The following is a 22,249-nucleotide window of genomic DNA, read 5'->3' on the forward strand; positions in this document are numbered from 1 at the left end:
CATTCTGCGCGCATGAAACAGAGTAAACTACTTACTTCACATGGAAAGAATCACTAAGGACTTCTATTCTCTTCAGCTATTAGCTGTGTTCATTTACCTTTGCTTCCTAACAGAACAGACCGTATCATAATGTTTGTTTTAATGCTACTTTACCATACTCTACCGTAACTTTGAATTTTCACAATCCTGTTCAGTGGTCACTGAGCACAGAAACAACATCACTCCAGTCAAACACGCAGAAAAGTAACATGATAAACATACTTCCGAAACGGGGAAACCAAATCAGCAAAAAACCATGCTTAAGAAATCATGTTGGTTTTTTTCTTCAAGTAAACTCAGAGAAACAGATTCCCTTTGATTATTTTTGCACACAGTACAGATTAAATTAGATTCAGTAAAATGATGATCAAGCTGGTGCTGAGTGGCATTCCTCAGGGATCGGTGTTATTTAACATCTTTGTAGGTGACATGGACAGTTGAATCAAGTGCACCCTCCCCAGGTTTGCAGATTACACCAAGCAGAGTGCTGCAGTTGACATACTGGAAGAAAGGGATGCTATCCAGAGGGACCTGGACAGGCTTGAGAGCTGGGCCCATGCCAACCTCATGAAGTTCAACAAGGCCAAGCGCAAGGTCCTGCATCTGGGCTGGGGCAATCCCAAGCACATATACAGATTGGACAGGGAATGGCTTGAGAGAAGCTCTGAGGAAAAAGGATTTGGAAGTGTCAATTAAAAGATTCAACATGAGCCAGCAATAAGTACTTGCAGCCCAGAAGGCTAACCATATCCTGAGTTGCATCAACAGAAAAGCGACCAGCAGGTAGAGGGAGGTGATTCTGCCCCTCTACTCAGCTCTTGTGTGACTCCATCAGGAGTACAGCGTCCAGTTCTGGTGCCCTCAGCACAAGAACATGGAGTTGCTGGAGCAGGTCCAGAGGAGGGCCACAAAGATGATCAGAAAGCGGGTGCCCTGTACAAGGACACAGTGAGAAAGCTGGGCCATTTCAGCCTGGAGAAGAGAAAGCTGCAAGGAGACCTTACAGTGGCTTTCCAGTACCTGATGGGGCCTAGAGGAAAGCTGGGGAGAGACTTTTTATAAGGGCATGTAGCGACAGGATGAGGGAAAATGGCTTTAAACTGGTAGATTCAGGCTAGGTATTAAGAAGAAATTCTTTACTGGAAGTGTGGTGAGACACTGGAACAGGCTGTGCAGCAAGGCTGTGGATTCCCCTTCCTTGGAAGCATACAAGGCCAGGCTGGATGGGGCTGGGAGCGACCCGGTGTAGAGGGAGGTGTCCCTGTCTTTAGTGGGATGGGGTGGAACTAAATGATCTAAAGGTCCCTTCCAACCCAAACCATTCCATGATTCTATATATTCTAAATTTTACCAAGTTTTCAGATAATGAATTGAGTAACCATAATTACCTACTTTGGTCAAGATCCCCATTTTGAATGATAAGTGATTTCATGGCAAGAAATCCTATTCTCTCAGAGGGCAGAAGAAAACAGAGTTAAAAAATTCTGGATCGGGGAATTTTGAAACACACCTCTTTTCTTTGAGCATTTTAATTTCCATACAAACCACTCAAGATTTAAGCAAATTACTGTCTTAGCATTTTTTGCTATCCTGAACGTTATTGCTGGCCAAAAAAACAGGGCTGCTTCAAGGCAAGCTCAAGAAACAAGCTCATACAAAAACTAGGAAGGATTCAATGTCATAATTTTTGGAATACCACAGAAATAGACAGTTTCTCCCTTCCAGATTCTAATTCAGAAAACCATCAAAACAAGCCGTATATCTTCTAGTGTGGAGAAGAATTCCCATAATGTTTCAGATATGGAGTCTTGTAACACTAAGCAACATATGCAAAAAACTTTCCCCCTTGTGACTCCTAAGAGTTTAAGAGAGATTGCAGAGGAAGGATGGGGAAAAATAAATTAAAAAAACAAGCATCAACTTTTAAACAAGAAACAAACATCAAAGATTCAGCAGGAGACCCGATAGGTATTTTTACTACAAATGGTTTGGAGTTGCATTATTTGCTGAATGGATGGCAAGTTCCCGTCAGATGCCATATATAAAGATTAAGCATTAAGTGCCCCCAGTGTTCCAAACTGGGCATTAGCCCCTACAAAACTGTAGGAGAAACCTTCTTAGAAAACTTTTAAAGATGTCCAAATGCAAACAAAGTAGGTCATGAAATTACTGGGCAGGTCAATGGAAGAAATGGAATCGTGTTGAGAAATGTTTATGCATTTATTGCTGCTTGTCCATGTGAACCTTACTTCCTTAGAAAGCTCCAAAGCAGGAGACAGATCACCTAAACTAACTGCGATTCTGAAGCAATGAAACACTTCAAACCCCAACCCTTTCATTAAAAGAAACTACAGAATTTGCCAATCTTTACCTAGGAGGTAGTCTAATCTCACACCAGCAGTGACCTCCACAGGCACTCATGCTCCCTCTCCACAAATATATCTAGAATATTTTCTGAATATCAACGCACAGTCCATAATATTTCTCTGCTAAGCCCATTATCAGTTTATTTTAAGGAAAATTCAGAAGTGAAGGCTTACAGTGAGTTTAAAAAGAGAAGAAAAAAAAAAAAGCCTGAGCCATGTAAGCTGACATAATGAAAAACTGTGGTACAGCAGTCCTGGCTTCTCTTGGCAAAAAATAAATTAAATTAATTTAACAATTAATAATTAAATATAATGTTCAGGTAGGCAGGTATGAACCACTGTGCACTGCAAGAAAGCTTTTTCCAGAAACTTACTCAAATACTTTCCAAAATTAACTTCAAGATATTTGGATGGTAAGAAAATGGAAAAAACAAACAGCAGTAGATGAGAAAAAAATGGAGCAGATCCTCACTACTTCTAGGAGGTTCTCATAATGGAAAATAAGGGGAAAGCTCCAACAGATTACACATTTATTTCATCTTTAAAACTGCTCAAGAAGTAGGCTGTATAAAAAGCATTACTTCCTGGAAAAAATAAAATATTTCCCTGCAAACTGAGTTTGAAAAAGAAACTTCAGAGGTAGCTTAGAGCTCTGCAGATGTACTTCTATTCACAATGACATCTGTGAAAAGTTTGAGAGAGACTGCATCTCACTAGCATTAAAGATAACAGTCTAAACGGTCCAGGACTGGCTCAAGCATTCCTGACAGCTGCCTGTGATGAATTAATACATATGCAAGAATTCAGAAGACACATGAAAACTCAGCTTACATTCCCCAGAAGACATGCAACAGGAGGCTGCACAGACAAGAGCAGATAAACAGGCTTTCTGAGAACAACACAAGCTTTCTCCAGATCAGAAGCTCTGCTGGCCACAGAGCAGAAGAGACTTAAAAACATTCTTTATAATTAGATAAATTCCAAATGCAGTTCTTACCAGTGGAAGAATTCACTTCAGACTTCTTTTGTGGGAAAGCAGAGAACCACATTATGAGCTGCAGGTACAGTAAAGTAGCTAGCCACTACAGTCAGCTCTTTCCCAGCTGCTCTAAGCAGAACACAATAATCCTATGCGTTGGACTGCAGCAGAACAGCTGACAGTGTATGAGACCACAGCATGTGCTGCTGTGACTTCAAGGTCCTCAAGAAACTGAGCTGATGTTCTCACAATGTGAAGGCAGGAACGAACTGTATCAAAACCAACCAATCTAGGTATAAAATAGTGTAAACTGAGCTTCTGTCAATGACAAACTCTTGCTTATAATCCCACCAACCTGAAAGGGCATTCTATGTGTTGTTTGCTAATTAGAAGTTACTTTAGGTTGGAAGCGAGCAAAAGAAATTTAACCACATCCACTCCCAAGAGCTAGAGAACGTGCAAATATTGCATCTATTGAAATCCTAGGTTGGCCGAGTAGGCTTTGAGTTAAAAGTATTCCCATTAAAGTGAATGCAGAAAAGAACATGTAGCAAGGCCTCTGCTACAGAGAAATCGTGTTACTTGCTTGCCTTATATGTCAGAAAAGAAGGACAAAAATTCAACAGAAACTGTCACTACAGAGTCCTTGTGAGTCATAAGGACATATTATGACTGGGGGAATCATTTCACAGCATGTTATGGTCGCTCTCTTGAACCTTGGAATTAAGTTGTGTGGCAAAGATCACATAGCACCATAATCAGCTGATTTCACATCGTACAGCGCACGTCTACGCTTGGAGACATGCTGTGAGTGCACCATCATGCTTTGCATTGCAGACTATTAAACATGAAGAGGCGTCTCAGTGGCCTCAGAATTAGGAGCAGGGCAATTACATCAGCACGGAGATGGCTGCTGCTAACAAATCCTGACTTTCAGGGAAAAGAACCAGGCTAGTGCTCGATTTTCTGTCTCTGCTTTGCATCACATAAACCTTTGTGAGAACACATTAATAGCGATAACAAAGTCATTGCATTACACTTCTTGGGTGACTGCATTGGGATACACATTGTAACTAAGTGTTAGATGATATTTAGAAAGCCACAGAAAGGCAAGGTAGTACCTATTTCAAAGACTGCCTGGAATCCTCACAAGAGAGGCTAAAGAAAACATGCTAACTCTACTGCCAATTTCAACAGGACAGCGCAAAAGACTGGCACCAAAAAGCCTGGCTGTCAAGATGTCTTGAAAAAGATACTTCACATCATGAAACAGACATGTTTAAATTTGCAAACATGACCACAGGCACCTGCACAAAGACAGAACACTGCCTGAAAAAATGTTCTGATAATGCCACTTGTTGGGAAGAAATGTTCTCCAACAGGATTTGTGCTGACACAGCTGAAGGAGACTGCCCTGGGACCTGCAGTTTGTTCAGTGAGCCAGGAGCCTACTGCTGAGCTCCAGTTCTATCCTTAAAACACAATCAAGAATACAAGTGCACAGTCCAGGGTGCATCAACTGTACCCCTTGACAAGAAGTCACCAAGACAGACATACAGAACAAAGCAATCGCTTCATAATTAACAAGAGAAATAATTAGTAAATGGGGAGGAAAAAAAGAATATGTCCTTTAGAGGCACCACACCAGTAGAACCTGCCTTACACTGGCCAGACCTATTCCAGGAGCCCTGCTGGATGCTCCTGTACTGACAGTGACTGTAAAAGGAACGCAGCTGGGTGACTTCAGCACCAGCAAACAACCACGGGGCAGCAGTCCTTCGCAGACTGATCTCAAGTGATGGAGCTGCATAACCATAAGGCTGCTTTAAGGCTGCTCAGAGGCATTACGTGCTCAGGATGAAACCACTATTTTTCTCACCAAGTTAACCTCATATACAAGACTTATTTTCAAAAGGTTAATACAACATAAGCTAGAGTCCTTACCTAATCACTTCTAAATGAGGGGGGGAATGTAGAGCTGTTTACCCCACAAACTTTTAGATTTACTTATCTGAACTTTTATAAAACTGAAATGATTTGCTATGAACATATAAGCTGTACAGGCAAGTTAACTTGAGGATACAGAACTGTATGCTAATCATGATCAATCTGCTCTTTCTTCAGTTTACATATTTACGTATGAAAAAAAGTTTCTTTAGTCCTAACCTTGCAAACATATATATTATATTACTCTAAAGACTAAACTAAGCATATGAGAAGAGTGCAGTTAGAAGTCTTGGGCTCATAGTTCCTTTCCTACCTACTCTTTTTCTGCATAGAGAAATTTCTACAGCTTGAATTTTACATACTTCAGTATTATGGTCAGAAAATTAAAAAAAAAAAAAAAAAAAAAAAAATAGTTCCTACAGAAATGCTGTACAGCATAATAAGCAGAATCAAACACAAACCAAAGGGAAAACATTTTGCATTTGAGTTGCTGGTAAACTTGGAAACTTAACAGCTGTGTGCAACAGTCACACAGCACTGCCCTGCTGTAACAGAACCACATTTATTTCTTAGGGATGATCCAAGAGCCATTGTACTACAACAAATTGTAGTGCTTTGCTGAACAGGCATACTAACCAGACTGGCACTTCATACGGGTTTAGGTTACTACAGAAGACCAAATCTTCCTTTCTCTTCACATCTTTTTGTTCTGGGTGAGATTTTTCACTTTAAAACAAACCAAACCCATCACGACAACTCATTTCTTCCTGAAAGAGGCTTCTGAACAACTAAACAACCGTCGCTCTAAGTCACACTCAGGCATCAGGTCCCCAAGCTGGGTTGCCATGGGATGGCAGGGAGGGCAATGCTCCACGTACTGCAGCCCAGCAGTGCCCCAAGTACTTGCACCACACCTGTGTGCAGGCAGTGACAGCCCCAGGCCATTTCAGAACATCAGGCCAAGAACATGTAATGAATACACAGCCAATGGGCAGATAGGTAGCATTTATCACATGTGGCCAGGTGCCTTCTCTTACACTCTGTTCTTCCCTTTATACAAAGGAGAAAAAAAAATGTATATCACATTTTGGGACTTTGAAAAAGCTTGCTTTGAAAAAGCAAGAATAAAAACTGTGATCAGTCATAAGAGGTCGCATAGCTATTGTATCAGCATAAGAAGTCGTTTTGTAGCTATTATTTTGAAGACCATTTCAAATCAGGGTGTAAACAGTAAGTCTTCCAGAATGACAGCCTCTGCCACAGGTTTCAGAACAGATCACCTCACGCTAGTCAAAGAAGAGCACAGTTTGTAACAGAACAGCTACTTAATATTTTCCTAAATCTTGGAATTATCTTTTTAAAAAACTTCTCTAGGATTTCTACTTATGAGGGTCAGAAAAAAAAGTCAACTTCCCCCAAAAATGAGTGAAAAGAAGTAAATCACCAACAGCAGTCAGCACTGTACAGCAAGTCCACATAATAACTGTGTTTAGACCTTTCTGCTGCAGGACCAAAGGCTTACAAACAAAGCCCTTATCCCGCACAACGCTGAGCTGGTGGGGGCTCTTTTGCAGGCATGTTGGGGTTTTGGTGGGTTGGTTTGTTTGCTTTCTTCAAAAGGAAGAAAAATCTGCAGGCAAAAACAGATGAACCTGTTATATTCAGAAACAGCTATGCTTACAAATAGTATATAAATCACAGAATACTGATTCTAATGCTGCACAAATAAAGATCAATGAGATACTCTTTCACACAGTGTATCCCAAGGCAATGCAGTGAGAAGCAGTAAGCCTCCAACAGACTATGCCACGGTAATGCAGTATTTGCTGTATCACAAACTGGTTTGAGAACAGGTATCTGTAAATATACTTTCAATTGGCATTTAAATTGGCATTAAACTACAATCAGAAGACGATTTATCATCAGGAAACACTGAGTGCAAGGCACTCTGACTAAAAGTCAATCTAATCTGAAGTCAAAAAGCTGTCTCGGAATTTTCACACTGTCCCCAACAGCATTTCTGTGCACTTGCCAGAGGTAAAGATTGCTCAATAATGTTATGAGTTTTGTAGTTTATTTGTTCCTTACTCCTAAACAAGAAAAAAAAAAATATATCAATAAAATGCAAATGATGAAAGCCTACACATTTAAATGCAGAACATTTAAGTTTCTATCGCATTCTATTCTTTAAATCCATAGCAACTTTTATTTCCTCATAGGAAAAGTAAAAGACCAAAACCATTAAGAATCAAGGACTGCCTGAGAACATTTGCATCTTAGGCTCTTCGGCTCATTTCCACAAGTAGCAGGTATCCACACATGCAACTGGCTTGAATGAGAAATGTGGTACAAATGCCAACGATAATGAACTACAGTAGAGGTTTTTTAGCTTTTACAACATTTAGAATGGACATATTTATAAGGTGTTACAGAGTGCTTATACATATAACACGTGTGTAACAGTAGCTGGCTGTACGAATAACCACAGCAGCTCTGGAGGCTCAAGGAATCCCTGTGCAATTCCTCATAAACAAGATTCCAAAACAGTCAAGCAAAACACACCTGCTAATGCATTTTCTGATTATTTCTATATTCAAGCCAATGAGTCAGAACAAAAAATGCAAACATTCCAGTAAAAATGGGTCACAGTGTGTTACAGTTTTACTTTTTAAGTCTTGAAAACCTACTATCAAGAATCTAAACAAGGTGCTGTTCAATAACATTAGATCTGTGTACACATAACCATACCCAAGAGAAATCACTCTAATTGGGCAAGCCACAGAATTAGCAGTGATCATGAAAACAAAAGTAAAATAAACAAATATGAATTTAAAAAAGCAAAACCCAAAAGCAAGCAAGCAGGCAACCAAAAAAAAACCCGCTACACATCTCAAACCCTTAACAATGCCTGAGGTCCTGTCCAGGAATCAGCCCATCTCACCATGCAGAACACGGGAGGAAAAGCCATCAAGTGACAGAAGCAGCGTGCCACATACCGTGCATTAGCAAGAGAACAGAAGGGAACATCCTGCTTAAACTCAAAACCGAATCCTGAAGACCTAGTCAACGAACACTGCTATATTATTTATCACTGAATGGTTTGGGTTGGAAGGGACCTCAAGGATCATCAAATTCCAACCCCCTGCCACATCTGCCACTTCACTGTTTCGGGCCCACACATTCCCTTTGAACAGTTCAAAACAGACCTCGCTGCTGTTTTTGGAAAGAAGCAGTGGCTAATCAGTGGCTAATCATGCCCTGCAGAAAGACTCCTATACATAAAGAGAAATCATCAGAACAAATTCATTACTGAAAGCATTTTCTCCTCTGAAAATTCTGTCACATTTCTCAAGAATCAAAGGAATCACATAAGGAAAGAAAAAAGTTCTTGAGATGCTGAGAACCAATTGTTCCCCAGGAGCAGATCACAATTAGAGCAGTTCAGCATCTCTCAATATTTTACTCTTAAATATTGAAAAGATATTTCTGTACTTGAATTGCTGCACTCTTCCCCACCTGTAAGCAGTGCTGGTTATTTGTATTTCTTTTGTTTGTCTTCATGCTGTACACATCAGCAAAATTGGACTGAAACTGCTTAAATGTTTAGTTTTACTGTGATAATTCAGAACACAATCTCTTGTTTCTGAGCAGCTTAAGCCAATTTTTTAAAATGCAGCCACACACAAAAAATAAAATAAAATACAGTAGAGCAAGCACACATGATATAAATTGCCTCAATTCTTCATGTAAAAAAAAAAAAAAAACCAACAAACCAAAAACAGAACATCTGTAGGTTTTAAAGATCAAGCCATTCAAGAAAGGAATTAGGTAGCAGTGTTTCATAATGCTTTCATCCCATCATTACTACAGAGAACCATCACAAAACCAGACCCTAGACCTCAACAATTAGAGAACAGTTACTTGAAAACGAAGTGAACAAGTACAATAACGGTATGTGAAAAGCAGGGAGGCAGGAAAGAAACTTCCAACTTGCTCAGCATCTAGATGCTGTTCAGAAGTCATCCTGTACAGTTGGCACACATCCTGGCTACCCTGTCAGCATGTGCTATTCTTCTCTCTTTGGCTCGTTAAGTTCATATAATCAACTTGGAAAAGAACAGGGACTTTCCTTGAAGCTCAATCAACTCAAAGTATCCAGTTAAGGTATCAAAGTGAAATCAAATGATTGAGGTTTTCATAACACAGTTACCATGTTCCTTGTAATGCTTGATGAAAAATAATTTTGGCACTTCAGTCATTTTTAAATGATCACAAGAGAGACTTCACAGTTATGACTACACTCCAAATCAGACTAGAAAGAAACAAGTCTTCATTTTTCTCCACGGTCACAGGACTATCTTCAAAGCTTCTCAAATTCTGGTGGGGTATCACTGGCTTCTTTTTTTCTGTCCTATCCCTCTAATTCAATGGGCTGTGGAATTTCATTCTCTCTGTCTTCTAAAATACAGCCATTGGTGTCTGACCAAGACCTAAGTAAGCTCACTACTAAGGTGTGTTCTTAAAATATCTTACAGTTATTGTTTTTAATTATTATTACAAATCATGAGGTTGTTTCTGGTGATTTCCACCACTGCGGGTGGAACTTTAGCAGAAAAAAATGCTTTTGCACATCAAGTTTTCTGTTTTATGTGATGGAAGCATGCATAGTGATGGCTGCTAAGAGTTCTGAAATTGGCAGTGTCCAACTCCTGCCCTGTTCTTGATGGATTTGTGAAAAAAGGAAACTAGAAAAAAGAATTCTGAAGCACTTCAGTTGCATAATGTGAAGCATTATCAAAGAAACAGCAACAAAAAATGAATTATCAAGGCACCAAAAAAGGCAATGCTTTCTTCCTTCCTAACGTGTTTTTTCACGTTAATCACAAACACCTTATCAAGTCCATGATAGCAGTACCCTCACTCCCTCCTGAAAATGCCAGAACTTCTCTGAATTTTATATTAAAAAAAAAATCCTCTATTAAAAGTATTCTGATGTACAGCAAAAGATGCAGAGAAATTCATAAAAAGGAGATGAAAACTGAGCAAAGGATATGCTCAGTATCGTGAGTTGGAAGGGATCCATAAGGATTACTGCTCTTGAAACACAGAAAACCTTCAGCAAGAGTGGCACGTGGGAATGGAAGTACAGTTACCTGTGCTACATGGCCTCACTTTTCTTCCTCTGCCCTTTCTGAATTAGAGCCATGCATCACAACTCTTTTGCACACCTGTTATTGGGATTCAGCATTAACATTCCTTTAAGAGATGAACAATATTCATGCAATAAAGTATTTTAGATACTTGGATATTAAAAAAGTATTTTTATTCTTTACTGAAAATAGCATGAGATGAAATTCTTAAGAGGAAGTCACATGGAGTCTACAGGCTACTGCGAAGCAGCCCAATTTCAAAAGCTTACAAAACTCACCTAAGTTTACTAATGTTCCAATATTAAATAAATCTTACAACCAGGAGTACCAGAAGTTTTCAGTTCATGAAACATGACAGTGCTAATAATTCTAAAGGAGACTGCAGTAGTACTAAAATGTTAATGCAATTGCTGGTAAAGAAAACCAATGACATCAGCCTGAATTTGACCCCAGTGCAGTACACCCCCCCTTCCACCCACACACTGAAAGACAACCACCTCCCACCCCTGAGCCATCCCCAGGTATAATACACAAAACATAACTGATACAAAACTCACTTTCACTGGACAACATCTAAAATATGTAAATACCTGTTCCTGCAGGTCGTAGTCATAGCTATCATGCAGCAGAAGACTGAGGACATACCGAGTATAAATCATGGCATCAATGCCACACTTCTCTAGCTCTTGTCCCAGCCAGGTCTGCACTGGACCCAAAGCATGTAGCAGAGACATTTCAGAAACAGATACAGGGCCTGGATAAGAGCTTGAGGAGCTTTCTGATGGCAAACCATCCACAACAACTGTACAGATAGGGCGCATGAATCTAGGTGGTTGGCATCCTTATAACGTGAAGCATTTTCTGTAGTTGATATCCCGTCGATATCTGGAGGTGATTTTCACTCCAGTAAATAGGAGAGAGGCTTGACTTCTAGGACAATCATTTATATTTCCTGGCAGTTAGCCGTCTAGAGACGAACATCACTCTTCAGGCATGACCAGTGAATAAACTAAATCCTAATAGCAAACACATATGTAGATGTGTTTTTCTACCTTAATTTCACATTGAGGCCAGATGCAAGTCCCCAGCAGGACCTATAAAGAGGAAAAAAGGATAAGTTGTGATATTATGTCTCCACACACAAACAACATCAAACAGTGCAAAATAAACGACGTAGAAAGCAGTCATTTACATACTGCTTACTTCACCTGTACAGCACACCTGCTCAGTGTCACTCTGAAGAGTAACAGGCATTATTCCAAGTTTAAAGGTGACTTAGAGAAAAATCACTTTTTCATGCAGGAAGAGAACTCTTTCAAACAGTTCATTACCAACCCTTCCTTGAAATGTACAGCAGGCCTAACTTTAATAGAAGGTTGAGAAGGTTTTATTTACTATCAGCCAAAGACAGACCTTTTCATCAAAAAATTTACATTCACTTACATTAAGTCTAATTGCATATTTTGCATCACTAGAAGACAGCATAATCCTACTGTTTTGCTGTTTTGCTGTGACTCCCATCTACAAGCAGAAAAAAACTGTCCTGTTTATAGAACACTGAATTTATACAATTACCTGGCCAGCAGTTTCACCAGAGCTATAAAATACTTCCTATATCCTATTGCTGAATGGTTGCTATTGTCAGGTTTGGTTGTTTTTGTTGGTGGTTTTTCATTTTAATTTCACTTTTTGCCTTGCAGCATTTTATCACTGTCTACCTAAAACCTGAGCAGAACATCATCCATTCACGTAAGAACCAACATTTAACCTTCTTCACACAGATGACTACACTAGTCTTAACTTGGTGAGCTTACACTCTAAACCATATCCTAAAATAGACAAATCATCCTAAGACTCAGAACAACTGCAATGCCAAACCAATCATGCATAAGTAAGGTGCAGAACAAGCAAGCCCCAAGTATGCAGTCCTTCTGCCCTCTAATCTAGAGCAAGTCAGGTCCAAAAAAGGCCATTTGGACCAGCCTGCCAATCAGCCAAACAGCAATCTGATATCTGTGCAAGTTTTCTCCTCCCCAGCTTGACAGCAGAAAACAAAGCACAAATCCAAGCAAGAAATATACTTTCACTGAAAGGAAGCACCAAAGAAAGCACCTAGCAATACCTACTGGTTCACTCCAACCTACTGCAAGGTGCAGGGGACAGACCTGCTGAAACAGCCATCCCTTACTGTAACTCTGAGCAATGCTGTGTGGGCAGTGCATGTTTTGTGGGCAAACAAAATGAACAGTGCCTTTGCTATTGACATGTGTCTATATGACTTAAGATGACAGCTTTTAGGAGCTTTCTTTGCATTACTATTCAGATACTGCTGTATACTCAAGAATTTTAATGAATTGCAACATCATCAGGAAAAGAACCCAAAGCATGATAATGTGACTTGACAAAGCCCTCCCTACAGTTAAAGCTGCATTACTGCCTTACTCCAATAGCTGTCTTCACTTGAGCAGGCAAATAACACACCGGTATTCAAGCTCTGTCAGTAGCATGTTTGTATTGCCTGGCCTCTCATATGATAGCAGAAGGAAAAGCACGTAGAAACCCTTTGCAAAGGCTTTTCATCAAGAAATCATGTAAAGTTGCGTATTGTGACTGATGTATTCTGAATGAAAAGTCACAGGTCCAAACTCCTCAGCAGTTCATATCCTCCTGACAGCTGAAAAACTAAATTTCATTTATACTTTTTTTTGTTGTTGTTAAAGTCAGGAGTTAAGACAAAGTGTCAATGTTGCCCCAAGACTTTTAGTCAAACTTTTATTATCATATTTAAGTTTCCCTTTTTAATGTTATTTCACTGTATCTTTAACATATACAAATGACACAAAAACGGGAAACCTGAACAGAACTCTCAAAGTCTTTGAGAGTTCTCATTTTACAACAGCCTCCCGTGCTCTGCCTCACCAGAAGCACTAAGCATGTATTTCCATTATGCTTGAGAACAAAATCCTGTCCAAACAGAAATATTTCCCTATCCCAGCCCTACACAGAGGTTTTTACACCAAATTTACACACGTCACTCAAAGAAAAGACACTCTGCAAGATGCGAAGTCCAATTTCTACAATAACAATCTTTGACAAATCAAAAGTTTTCAACTCTTCCTATCATCTTTCTGACACTGTCTTGTTAAAAAAAAACACCTTCTGTTCTTGCAATAGTAACAGCCAATCTTAACAAGGAGACTACCATATAGCTTTAGCAATTACAGCAAGGCTAGTTACTTTGACTACCACGCTGGAAAGAACTCTCCATTTCCAGCCATAACACATGGTAGACTCACGAGAATTTCCAAATAAGAAATCACACATCTCTCTCAATAGTTTGTGAAATCTGCATTCATCACAAATCCCAAAGACAAAAACATGAGATGAAACTCCTACAAGACAATTTCTGCTTACTCCACACCCAAGTACACTTTCTAGTAACCTTTAGATTTTGTACTGCTTATCAACGACCTTTCCAAAGCACTACAGCCAAATTACAAAGTGTCCTACAAAGGAAAGAGGATTCAACAGTATGTAAATAAACACACCGACTTTACCACTGAGGCTATTTGAGAACAGACATTTCTCAAAATCACTGGACATCCTTTCCACCCAGAACAGTGAAAGACAACAACCGAGTACCAGCATACTCAAATGTAGTTACAGGAAAGCAGTTTTAAGTGTTCCACGGTGAAAAATAGGATGGAAGCCCAATGGTCTGGAAACTGAAGCTGGAACACCTCGTGCCAGTTCCCTATGTCACCGTTGCTGCACGGCAAATCTTTTCTGAAGGCTAAACAACCTTAGTCTTCCCTGTAAGTGTAATGGAATACAGCTATGGTCACAACTAATTCGTAGTAATAACTCTGTGAGTCTTGGACCACACAAATGCCTTTTTGCGACGGTTATGAGTGCAGGCTTACAGAGCACAGGCATGCCAAGAGGACAGTAAAAGGAAGGTGTAATTAAATCACTCCTCATTTAAGCTGATACAAACCTACCCAGAAAGTACCAGTATATGTAAGTGCTTTTACCAGACTACCAGCAGAGAGAGCAAACCAACCACATACTTCATTACTGTCCTTTCAGGTAAACCAAAGCACAACAGACTGCTCCTTGTACACTATCAAAAGGTAACTCAAAAAGCAATCAAGCTGTCTGCAGGCTTAAACCCACAACATAGGAGACTACACTCCAAAGGAACAAAAATTAGAGGATCTATATATTAAAGGAAATAGGAAACTAATAATTATTTCTTTACATGATCTGCAAATAAAGGCTCCCAAGCCACCAAGTTGTTCTTCACAAACTACTGTACAACTACTGCAGAGAAGCAGTTCCTCAATAAAGCTACAGGTCGTCTCTTTCAATCCTTCAATTCCAAGCAGGGACAACCTCCACATCTGTGCCTCCAATGCACCGTTCTGCCCAACACTGTACAATAACAACTGGAACAAACACTGTCACACAGCAGTTGTCTTTAGAGCTGTTTCATACATTTCCACTAATATTCTGTAAAATACGCCAGTGTATTACATAGTTTACAATTAAAATTTCTCATTTTCTAAAGGTGTGGGCCTTTCTGCTACAATCTTTGATGACATAAGACAATTTCTCAATGCACGACGAAGCAATCACAGCATTCTTACTGCTTATAAATGTGGATATACAAGTCCACACATTTTTAACCAGGACACCTTTTAGAAGTAGCAGAGTGGTTTTATTAAAAACAAACAAGCAATCTTTCCTCTCCATGACAACTGCATGTAGCAAAAACCAGTGAATCCTATTTACTATAAATCAGAAGTGAAAATGTTACTGTGTGGTCAATAACATAAGTATCCACATTAGCATCTTTCAGTCCCCTCCAGAAAACCAAGGATCAAAAGCACAGTCACAGATGGCAATAAAAGTTCAAAATTTCTCATATGCATTATGGAAAAATCAGCAATTTTACCACTATTTGTTTTGCCTCTTTCAGTGAAAAGCCTCAACAAATCCTTAATACGCAAACCAATGGGCCACACACTGGGGAGGGCACTGTCACAGCCCTGAAACAAAGCCTATTTAGACTGCAGCAAACAATGGCATCTGTGTCCTTAATAAATTTCACATGGCACTTAAAAGACATGTGAATTCAGAAGAAGTTGTTGTTTTTTAATCACATTCCTTGACGACCAGAGAAATTTGGCTCTGTAATTCTCAGAGCAGGAACAATCTTTTCATGTGTTGGTGATGTTTGGTGGTGTTGTACAACAAACAGCAGAGCAGAGATTTGACTCATGACTAAGGCACTGAATGCAATAGAACAAAAAATACTGATAATGTCTGCATTGCAAACAAACCTCTGCCTCCATTCCATTTCAGTCCATTCCTACCACAGAGCCCCAGAAGCGCCTCTGCATTACAGCAAACACAGATTAAAGCATCTGTCAGGAATCAAAGGAGCACTTTAAGAAAGAAGTGTACAAGCAGCTCTGTGAATTGACTTCCTGATAGATACAGGTTTTCTCTTTTTAAGAAGTTTTATCAGAAGGGCAGTACAAGCTTGTTTCCAATGGGTAGATATTTTACAGTTGTCTGATGTCTACCCAGGCCGCCGTCCTGCTCTGGTTCTACCGTAACTCAGCCAAGTGGGAACCCACCTGGGACAGGACACAGCGCAGGGATGTCACTGCAGGATGCTTCTCTTGAAAAATCTGCTTGCTTATTTTCATAATGCTTATCCAAAGGAAAACCTGAAGCTGCTAATCCTGCATCAAAGCTTAATGGAATTACTCAAAGAATTCAAGAGCTACCCTGTAAGCCTCATTTTCTTCACTCTGAGGGTGGTGAGGCACTGGAACAGGTTGCCCAAGGAGGTTGTGGATGCCCCATCCCTAGAGGCATTCAAGGCCCGGCTGGATGTGGCTCCAGGCAGCCTGGTCTGGTGGTCGGCAATCCTGCACGTAGCAGGGAGGTTGAAACCAGGTGATCATTGCGGTCCTTTTCAACACAGGCCATTCTAAGATTCTTCCTTCTCAGCAAATAAAAAGAGCACGGATAAAATCAAAACAACACAGGGAAAGTTATCAGCACAGTTCTCTAGGAACTGCATCACTTCACAAATCTATAAGGGATCTGGAAGGTGGGATACATGACACAGTGCTGAAGACAAGGAATTGCAGCAAGCCAGCAGGGACAGCAAACAGAGTAAGAGAAAAATGCAGAAGATGCTTATGAAACACAGTGACTGAGCAATGAAAAGGCAAACAAAATTCAGTGTAGAGAGACTGGAAATGACGCAGGAATAGTAATTCCGTGCTATCAATACTAAGTTCCTCATATAAAACAATAGTTCTGAGCTGATTCCAGGATCTAGTTCCTAAGCAGTATGTTAGAAGTTTCATGAAACTGCAAGTTTAAACCCTGCAGCAGTCAAAAGACAGAACCACAGTACAAAACCAAAGTCATCTGCTTCACTGCACACTTATACACTGCTATAATGGATATACCTTCAACTGATGTATCTGTGATTTGAGCTGTTCCTTAAAGGGATCCTTACAGGAACCACCCAAATTGATGGAGGATGAACATCCAGTGCAGCAATGCAGGTGCAGCAGTGCCCTGACATGAGCTGCCTTCAGTGCCCCAAAACCCATGCAGCACACTGCCCTCCTGCTCTGAGCAACTGCCACACAGGCAGAAGCCAAGCCAGGAGCTACGTGAACTCCACCAACACCTCACGGACATTGTACAGGGGCAGTGCACAGACAAGGGAAAGTCTGTATATAAATGAAAAGGCTGGAAGAGGGGTGGTGATTAATGAGAGCATGTTGGATAGTGTGAGTAGAGTATGGAGTGAAGATTGCATTGGTTTGGGCTGGGATAGAATTAATTTTCTTCAGAGCAGAATGTATCCTGCTGTGCTTTGGCTTTGCAAGCAAACCAGCTTTGATAATGCAGGGACGTCCAGGCCATCACCAAGCAGTGCTCACTCCACATCAAGGCCCCCTCTTTCTCAGGCTGCCAGGCTGCCAGCAAGGAGAACAGGACTACAAAAAGCCAGGGCAGCTGGCCACAGATGGCTGCAGGGATGTCTCGTACCATGTTGTTCCCTGCAGTAAAAGCTGGGGGAAAGATGGTGGAGAGAAGCACATTTTCAGTGGGAAGTTGCAAATTCTTTTGCTTTGCTTTCACATGCAGCTTTCTCTCTACCATTTTGATCCTCTTCCCCACCCTGCTGGGTGAAAGCGAGCAAGCGGCTGCCTGCTGTTAGCTGCCCACTGGCATTATCTGCAACAGCTGCACAGAACTTTGCTCCTGTAATATCAAAACAGACGTGCCTCTCCATGGACAGGGATTGCTCAATGCACTGTTGTTTGGTTTTGTGTTGGTTTTTTTAACATGGGTTACATACAAAGCTTTATAAAACGGGGATCACGAATTCCTTGTTAAAAGATACTGAAAACACAGAATATATATATTTTCATATTCAGATGTGCTTCAAAAGCAATTGAACAGGAGAGATCCTTTGAAAGTTTCCAACAAGGCAAAACATATCAGGTTAAGAAGATCCCCTAGGCAGAAAATAGTGAGGGGCTGGGGGCAATCTGAAAGAAGTATCACATGTACTTTCCCTGTTCCTCTGTAACAGCTCACTTACAGATGCTGATGCAGACGAGTACTGGATTTGACAAAGCCTTTGTCTGAAGCAGTACAGTTGTTCTCATAAAACATTCATGTTCACCATAATACAAGAACAACACTCAAGAAAAAAAGTAGCTGAGGAGTTCAATTAGCTGAACAGCTCACAGAGCTGCACATTATTAACATACATGGACTTTGTTACAGGATGTCAGAACACCAATCCTGCCAAAGAGCAAAGCAAAAAGTGAGCTCTGGGGAGCAATTACTGATGAGCTGCAGAAGCAGCAGGGATGCACCTGCACCAGGTTCAGCTGCATAACCGAGATCCCAGTGCCCTTGCTCACCAGAATATTCTCTGCTTCCTCAAAATAAACGTGTAACATAAGATGTACAGTATGTAAGTTTGAAAAAAGCAAGAGAGAAAAGCATGACCCAGCAGGAAAACCTGCAAGCGCTGTTAAGAACAGTCACAGCACACTGTGTCCACCACATATCAAAACTTCATCACTTTACAGAGGTACAAGGTCTGAAAGTGGCTTCACAAGAAGGCTCTTTCGGAAGTGTTCCTATTATGTACAGCAGACTTGCAAGAAGTATCTCTAGATGGTGGACAACCACTAGGAAGTGGTTCTTTATATAATAAGAATTTCAGGAACTCTATCAGTTGACAAGTTTTGTAAAACCTATTTCAACAGTTGTCTCTATTTAGTGAGCAAATTTGATCTTCAAGATGGTAGTATTTTATAGCATCACTGAGGAAACTGTTTCAGGAAAATCAAAATTCAACATCAAAAGACATTCAAAAAATCCAAGAGCAGGCACTTCATTTGCAGCACATCATCACTATCTTCATTCCCACAAACTTAAGGGAGTCCAGAGCAATTCAGACAACACTCACACACTTGACAAATAAAACAATTTGTGAAGCTTTGGTTGTGTGGCTGTACCAGACAAGGTCAGGTACCACGAACCTGTAAGCCCAAACTGTCCTAACTCCAACGCTCCAGTACTCCTCACAACTTCTGAAAACACCTTCACGCAGAGATTAGATTTAACCAACCAGAAGATATTTATAGATGGTCTGAACCTACACGATTGAAAACACTGCTTCACTGATTTCAAACGCCCAGCTGTCATTAACAACAGAAACATCTGCATTGATCCAGGAAGAATTTGTCCAAACAGGGTTATGCACCTACCAACGCAATCCTAACGACTCTATTCACAACAGTGAGGGAGGTACGCCGTTGTGACAATGTCCTTTTTTCCCCCATTTAATTTGTTACTGTCCAGGACTGAATTTGGCACTAAATTTAAAGCTTGCTTAAAGCTGGTGCTTGAACTCACTGGTTCTTGTTTAAACAAGACTATGAGATTCTTTAAATCCTAATTGAAAAAAAAGAAAAATGTACACTCATCACCCAACTCAGAAATCAGAATTTTTAATAAGCTTTGAAATACACCTCGGTGTCTAACGGCAAGGAACTCAACTGCTTCCCACATTAAAAGTGAACTTAAGAACCAGTTTGTTCCAAATGGTAAAAAGTCACTTTCGGTGCCTTTTTTTTTTGGTGGGTCAGTTTCCAACAAACACAAAAAAACCACCAACTTTTGTTGCCACAAAGTCTCCACAACAGGTGTAGGCGAGGAAATGACATTGCAACTCAGCACACTTGGCTTTAAAACAAGCAGACCAGAGCCACAGCAGCCTGGAGACGACAAATTCCAGTTGCTGTAGATCGTGGTGACGCAGGGGGAAGCGCTGCACTGCTACTAGCCTGGAACACAGTGGATCAGCCAAGCATGGCAAATCCAAGAAAAACTGGGTGCTAATTCAGAAGAAGGTATATATGCAATGCCTCCAAAAAGCAGACAGCGCCTCAAGTCATACTTCACATAACTCCCCAGACATTGCTATTACTTTGGTATCATACCACCATCAGGTTTCAGACTGTTCTGTTTCATTTCTTTCTGCCAATGAAGATGTCAGTATGATTTAAGTGTTTCAATCTGAAGTTGCAGATCCCATCAGCATACCAGAGCAAAGTCAGAGATGAACATCTCACCCTCTCGCACCCATTACACAAATGGAACACTTGGATGGATCACTAGGGGGCTGAGAGGGGCTGTGAGAACCCTCTGGCTGTAACCTCGAAGAGGAGACCTCATCCATCGTTTTTATTCAGTCCCATGAGAATTTTTTTTTACAGACACAATTTATCAGGAGCTGTATCTTTTCCTACATACACATACAAAAGCAACAGATGGCATGCCACTGATTACCATCAATCACCATTCCTCAGCAACTCTTTCTTTGGAAAAGAAAACAACTACTTTACTTTATACGTTATTACGTTACTACAAACCATACATAGCAAAGACCACAAAGAACACATGCTCTAAGCTCACTGGGACGTTTATCTTCAGGACTTGTGGCATATGACATCTGCATCCCAATAGATTTACTAATTTTTCTCTCACCTAAAACACAGGCAGGGCTTTACAGTGCAGACAGGGAGGACACAGTCAAATAATGGAAACATCAGACAGAGGACCTACTGTTGAATCACTCCACTTCCTGCCCTCCTGATGCCTTGCATTTGTCCAACTCCTGGAGTAGCTTGAGCTCTCTGTTACAACAGCTCCTTGTCAGAGTTCAACCCACAGAATGACAAGTCTGTAGGGACTGAAAGAACCTCTGGAGACCATCTAGTCCAATCCCCCTGACAAGCAGGGTCCCTACAGTACAGGGAAAGCATCCAGGTGGGTTCTGAATACCTCTAGAGAAGGAGGTTCCATACACTCTGCGAGCAGCTCACTGCCCCCCTCCAAGGAGCAGGGTAATGGCTCCCATAAGCACCAAGCTGACACAGCCTTACCTGCAGTGTCACAGCCTCAGCACCAACACAGACAGGCGCTTCCTGCCTCCTGCAGCACGGGCAGCCAAAGGGATCACCAGGATAAAATACTGAGTTGCCCTTCCCATCAGTCAGAGCACCACTGCATTAAATAGCCCACAGTTCATTCATTGCACATTCATGCAACTGTACAGCATTTAATTCAACTAATATAGAATTTATTCTTGGGCACACTTTGCATCTTTCAGCTCAGGAGGAATGCAGAATTAATTCTGTATTCCAGACATGCAATAATTACTGTCCATTTAAAGGTAAAGGCATTTCTCCAGCTATTTATACTATTAAAGTTAATCATTTGGCTATATATAAATTCCTCCACAGTAAATGGACACACTATACATTCTATTTCATTAACATGGACGTGGCTCTTCCGTGAATGCTTCGTATTGAAGTTTTCTGTATTTGGCTGAGGTTTTCTATAGCGGATCTGTGACTCAAATGGTCAGTTACTGTCCTTTTGAAAAGCTTAAAAATAGCCCCACGAAGGGCTTAAAAGACAAAGAGACTTGTATGACCACACAGCCTTTTCAGTATCTCTTTATCAAAAGAAAATTATTATTGAAAATAAAAGCGTACAAACTAAGCAGGTAGGACAGGTTAATACATTGCTTTTAAAAACCAAATATTTGCTACTTCCAATGGTAGCTGGAAATAGCAGGTCAGCACTATGCTACTTCTCTTCCTGGAAGTTGTAGGACTGTTAGCCAAGTTATTTCCTTCACAGCTCAAGAACCAAGTTACTGAAAACTGGAACTCTGAGGTTTCTCTCCAGCTGATAAGATACGCTGTTCAAAGAAGCTGGTGAAAAGAAGCAGAACTACATAAATACGAAAAGATAATAAACTAATAGCTAGTCAGAACAACTCCTGTGTGACCCCACACAACTCAACGTGACTCCAGTAAAGCGGTAATGAAAACTCTGACCAAACAAAACCCAGAACTCCTACAGGGAGCTTTGCTTCGCTGCTGAACTCAACTACACGGCAGTGAACTTCTAACCCAGAAGACAGAGGCAGGAAAATAGGAAGTCACAGAGCAGCAACCTTTAGCTAATTAGTAACAGTTGCCAGCTCAAAATCTTCAAGCAGAAAATACCATGAAAAAGCACAAATCATTCCTTCACCTTCCTAAGCAAAGCTGTCAGTCAGACAAGTCGCTGAAGCCTGCCCCATTCCTGCCAACATCCTCCAGCTCCCCCAGCTCAACGCACGGCGCGAGCCT

At 40.7% G+C, this 22,249-nt stretch overlaps 1 protein-coding gene across 2 annotated transcripts in view; it reads right to left on the reverse strand.

The window, feature by feature from the left end:
• Positions 1 to 22,249, reverse strand: part of KIAA0232 (KIAA0232 ortholog) — a 61,952-nt gene that overhangs the window by 34,780 nt on the left and 4,923 nt on the right. The window contains exon 2 of one of the 2 annotated variants that reach the window (XM_052681528.1): positions 11,072 to 11,575. In XM_052681528.1, the coding sequence (XP_052537488.1) occupies positions 11,072 to 11,302 (231 nt within the window). In that variant the 5' untranslated portion in view covers positions 11,303 to 11,575. Of the gene's footprint in view, positions 1 to 10,484; positions 10,581 to 11,071; positions 11,576 to 22,249 lie in introns of those variants that run through there. The other variant, XM_052681529.1, reaches the window with a different exon arrangement.

This window comes from Tympanuchus pallidicinctus, unplaced genomic scaffold (genome assembly GCF_026119805.1).
Source record: "Tympanuchus pallidicinctus isolate F22 unplaced genomic scaffold, pur_lepc_1.0 scaffold2, whole genome shotgun sequence".
NCBI lineage: Eukaryota > Metazoa > Chordata > Aves > Galliformes > Phasianidae > Tympanuchus > Tympanuchus pallidicinctus.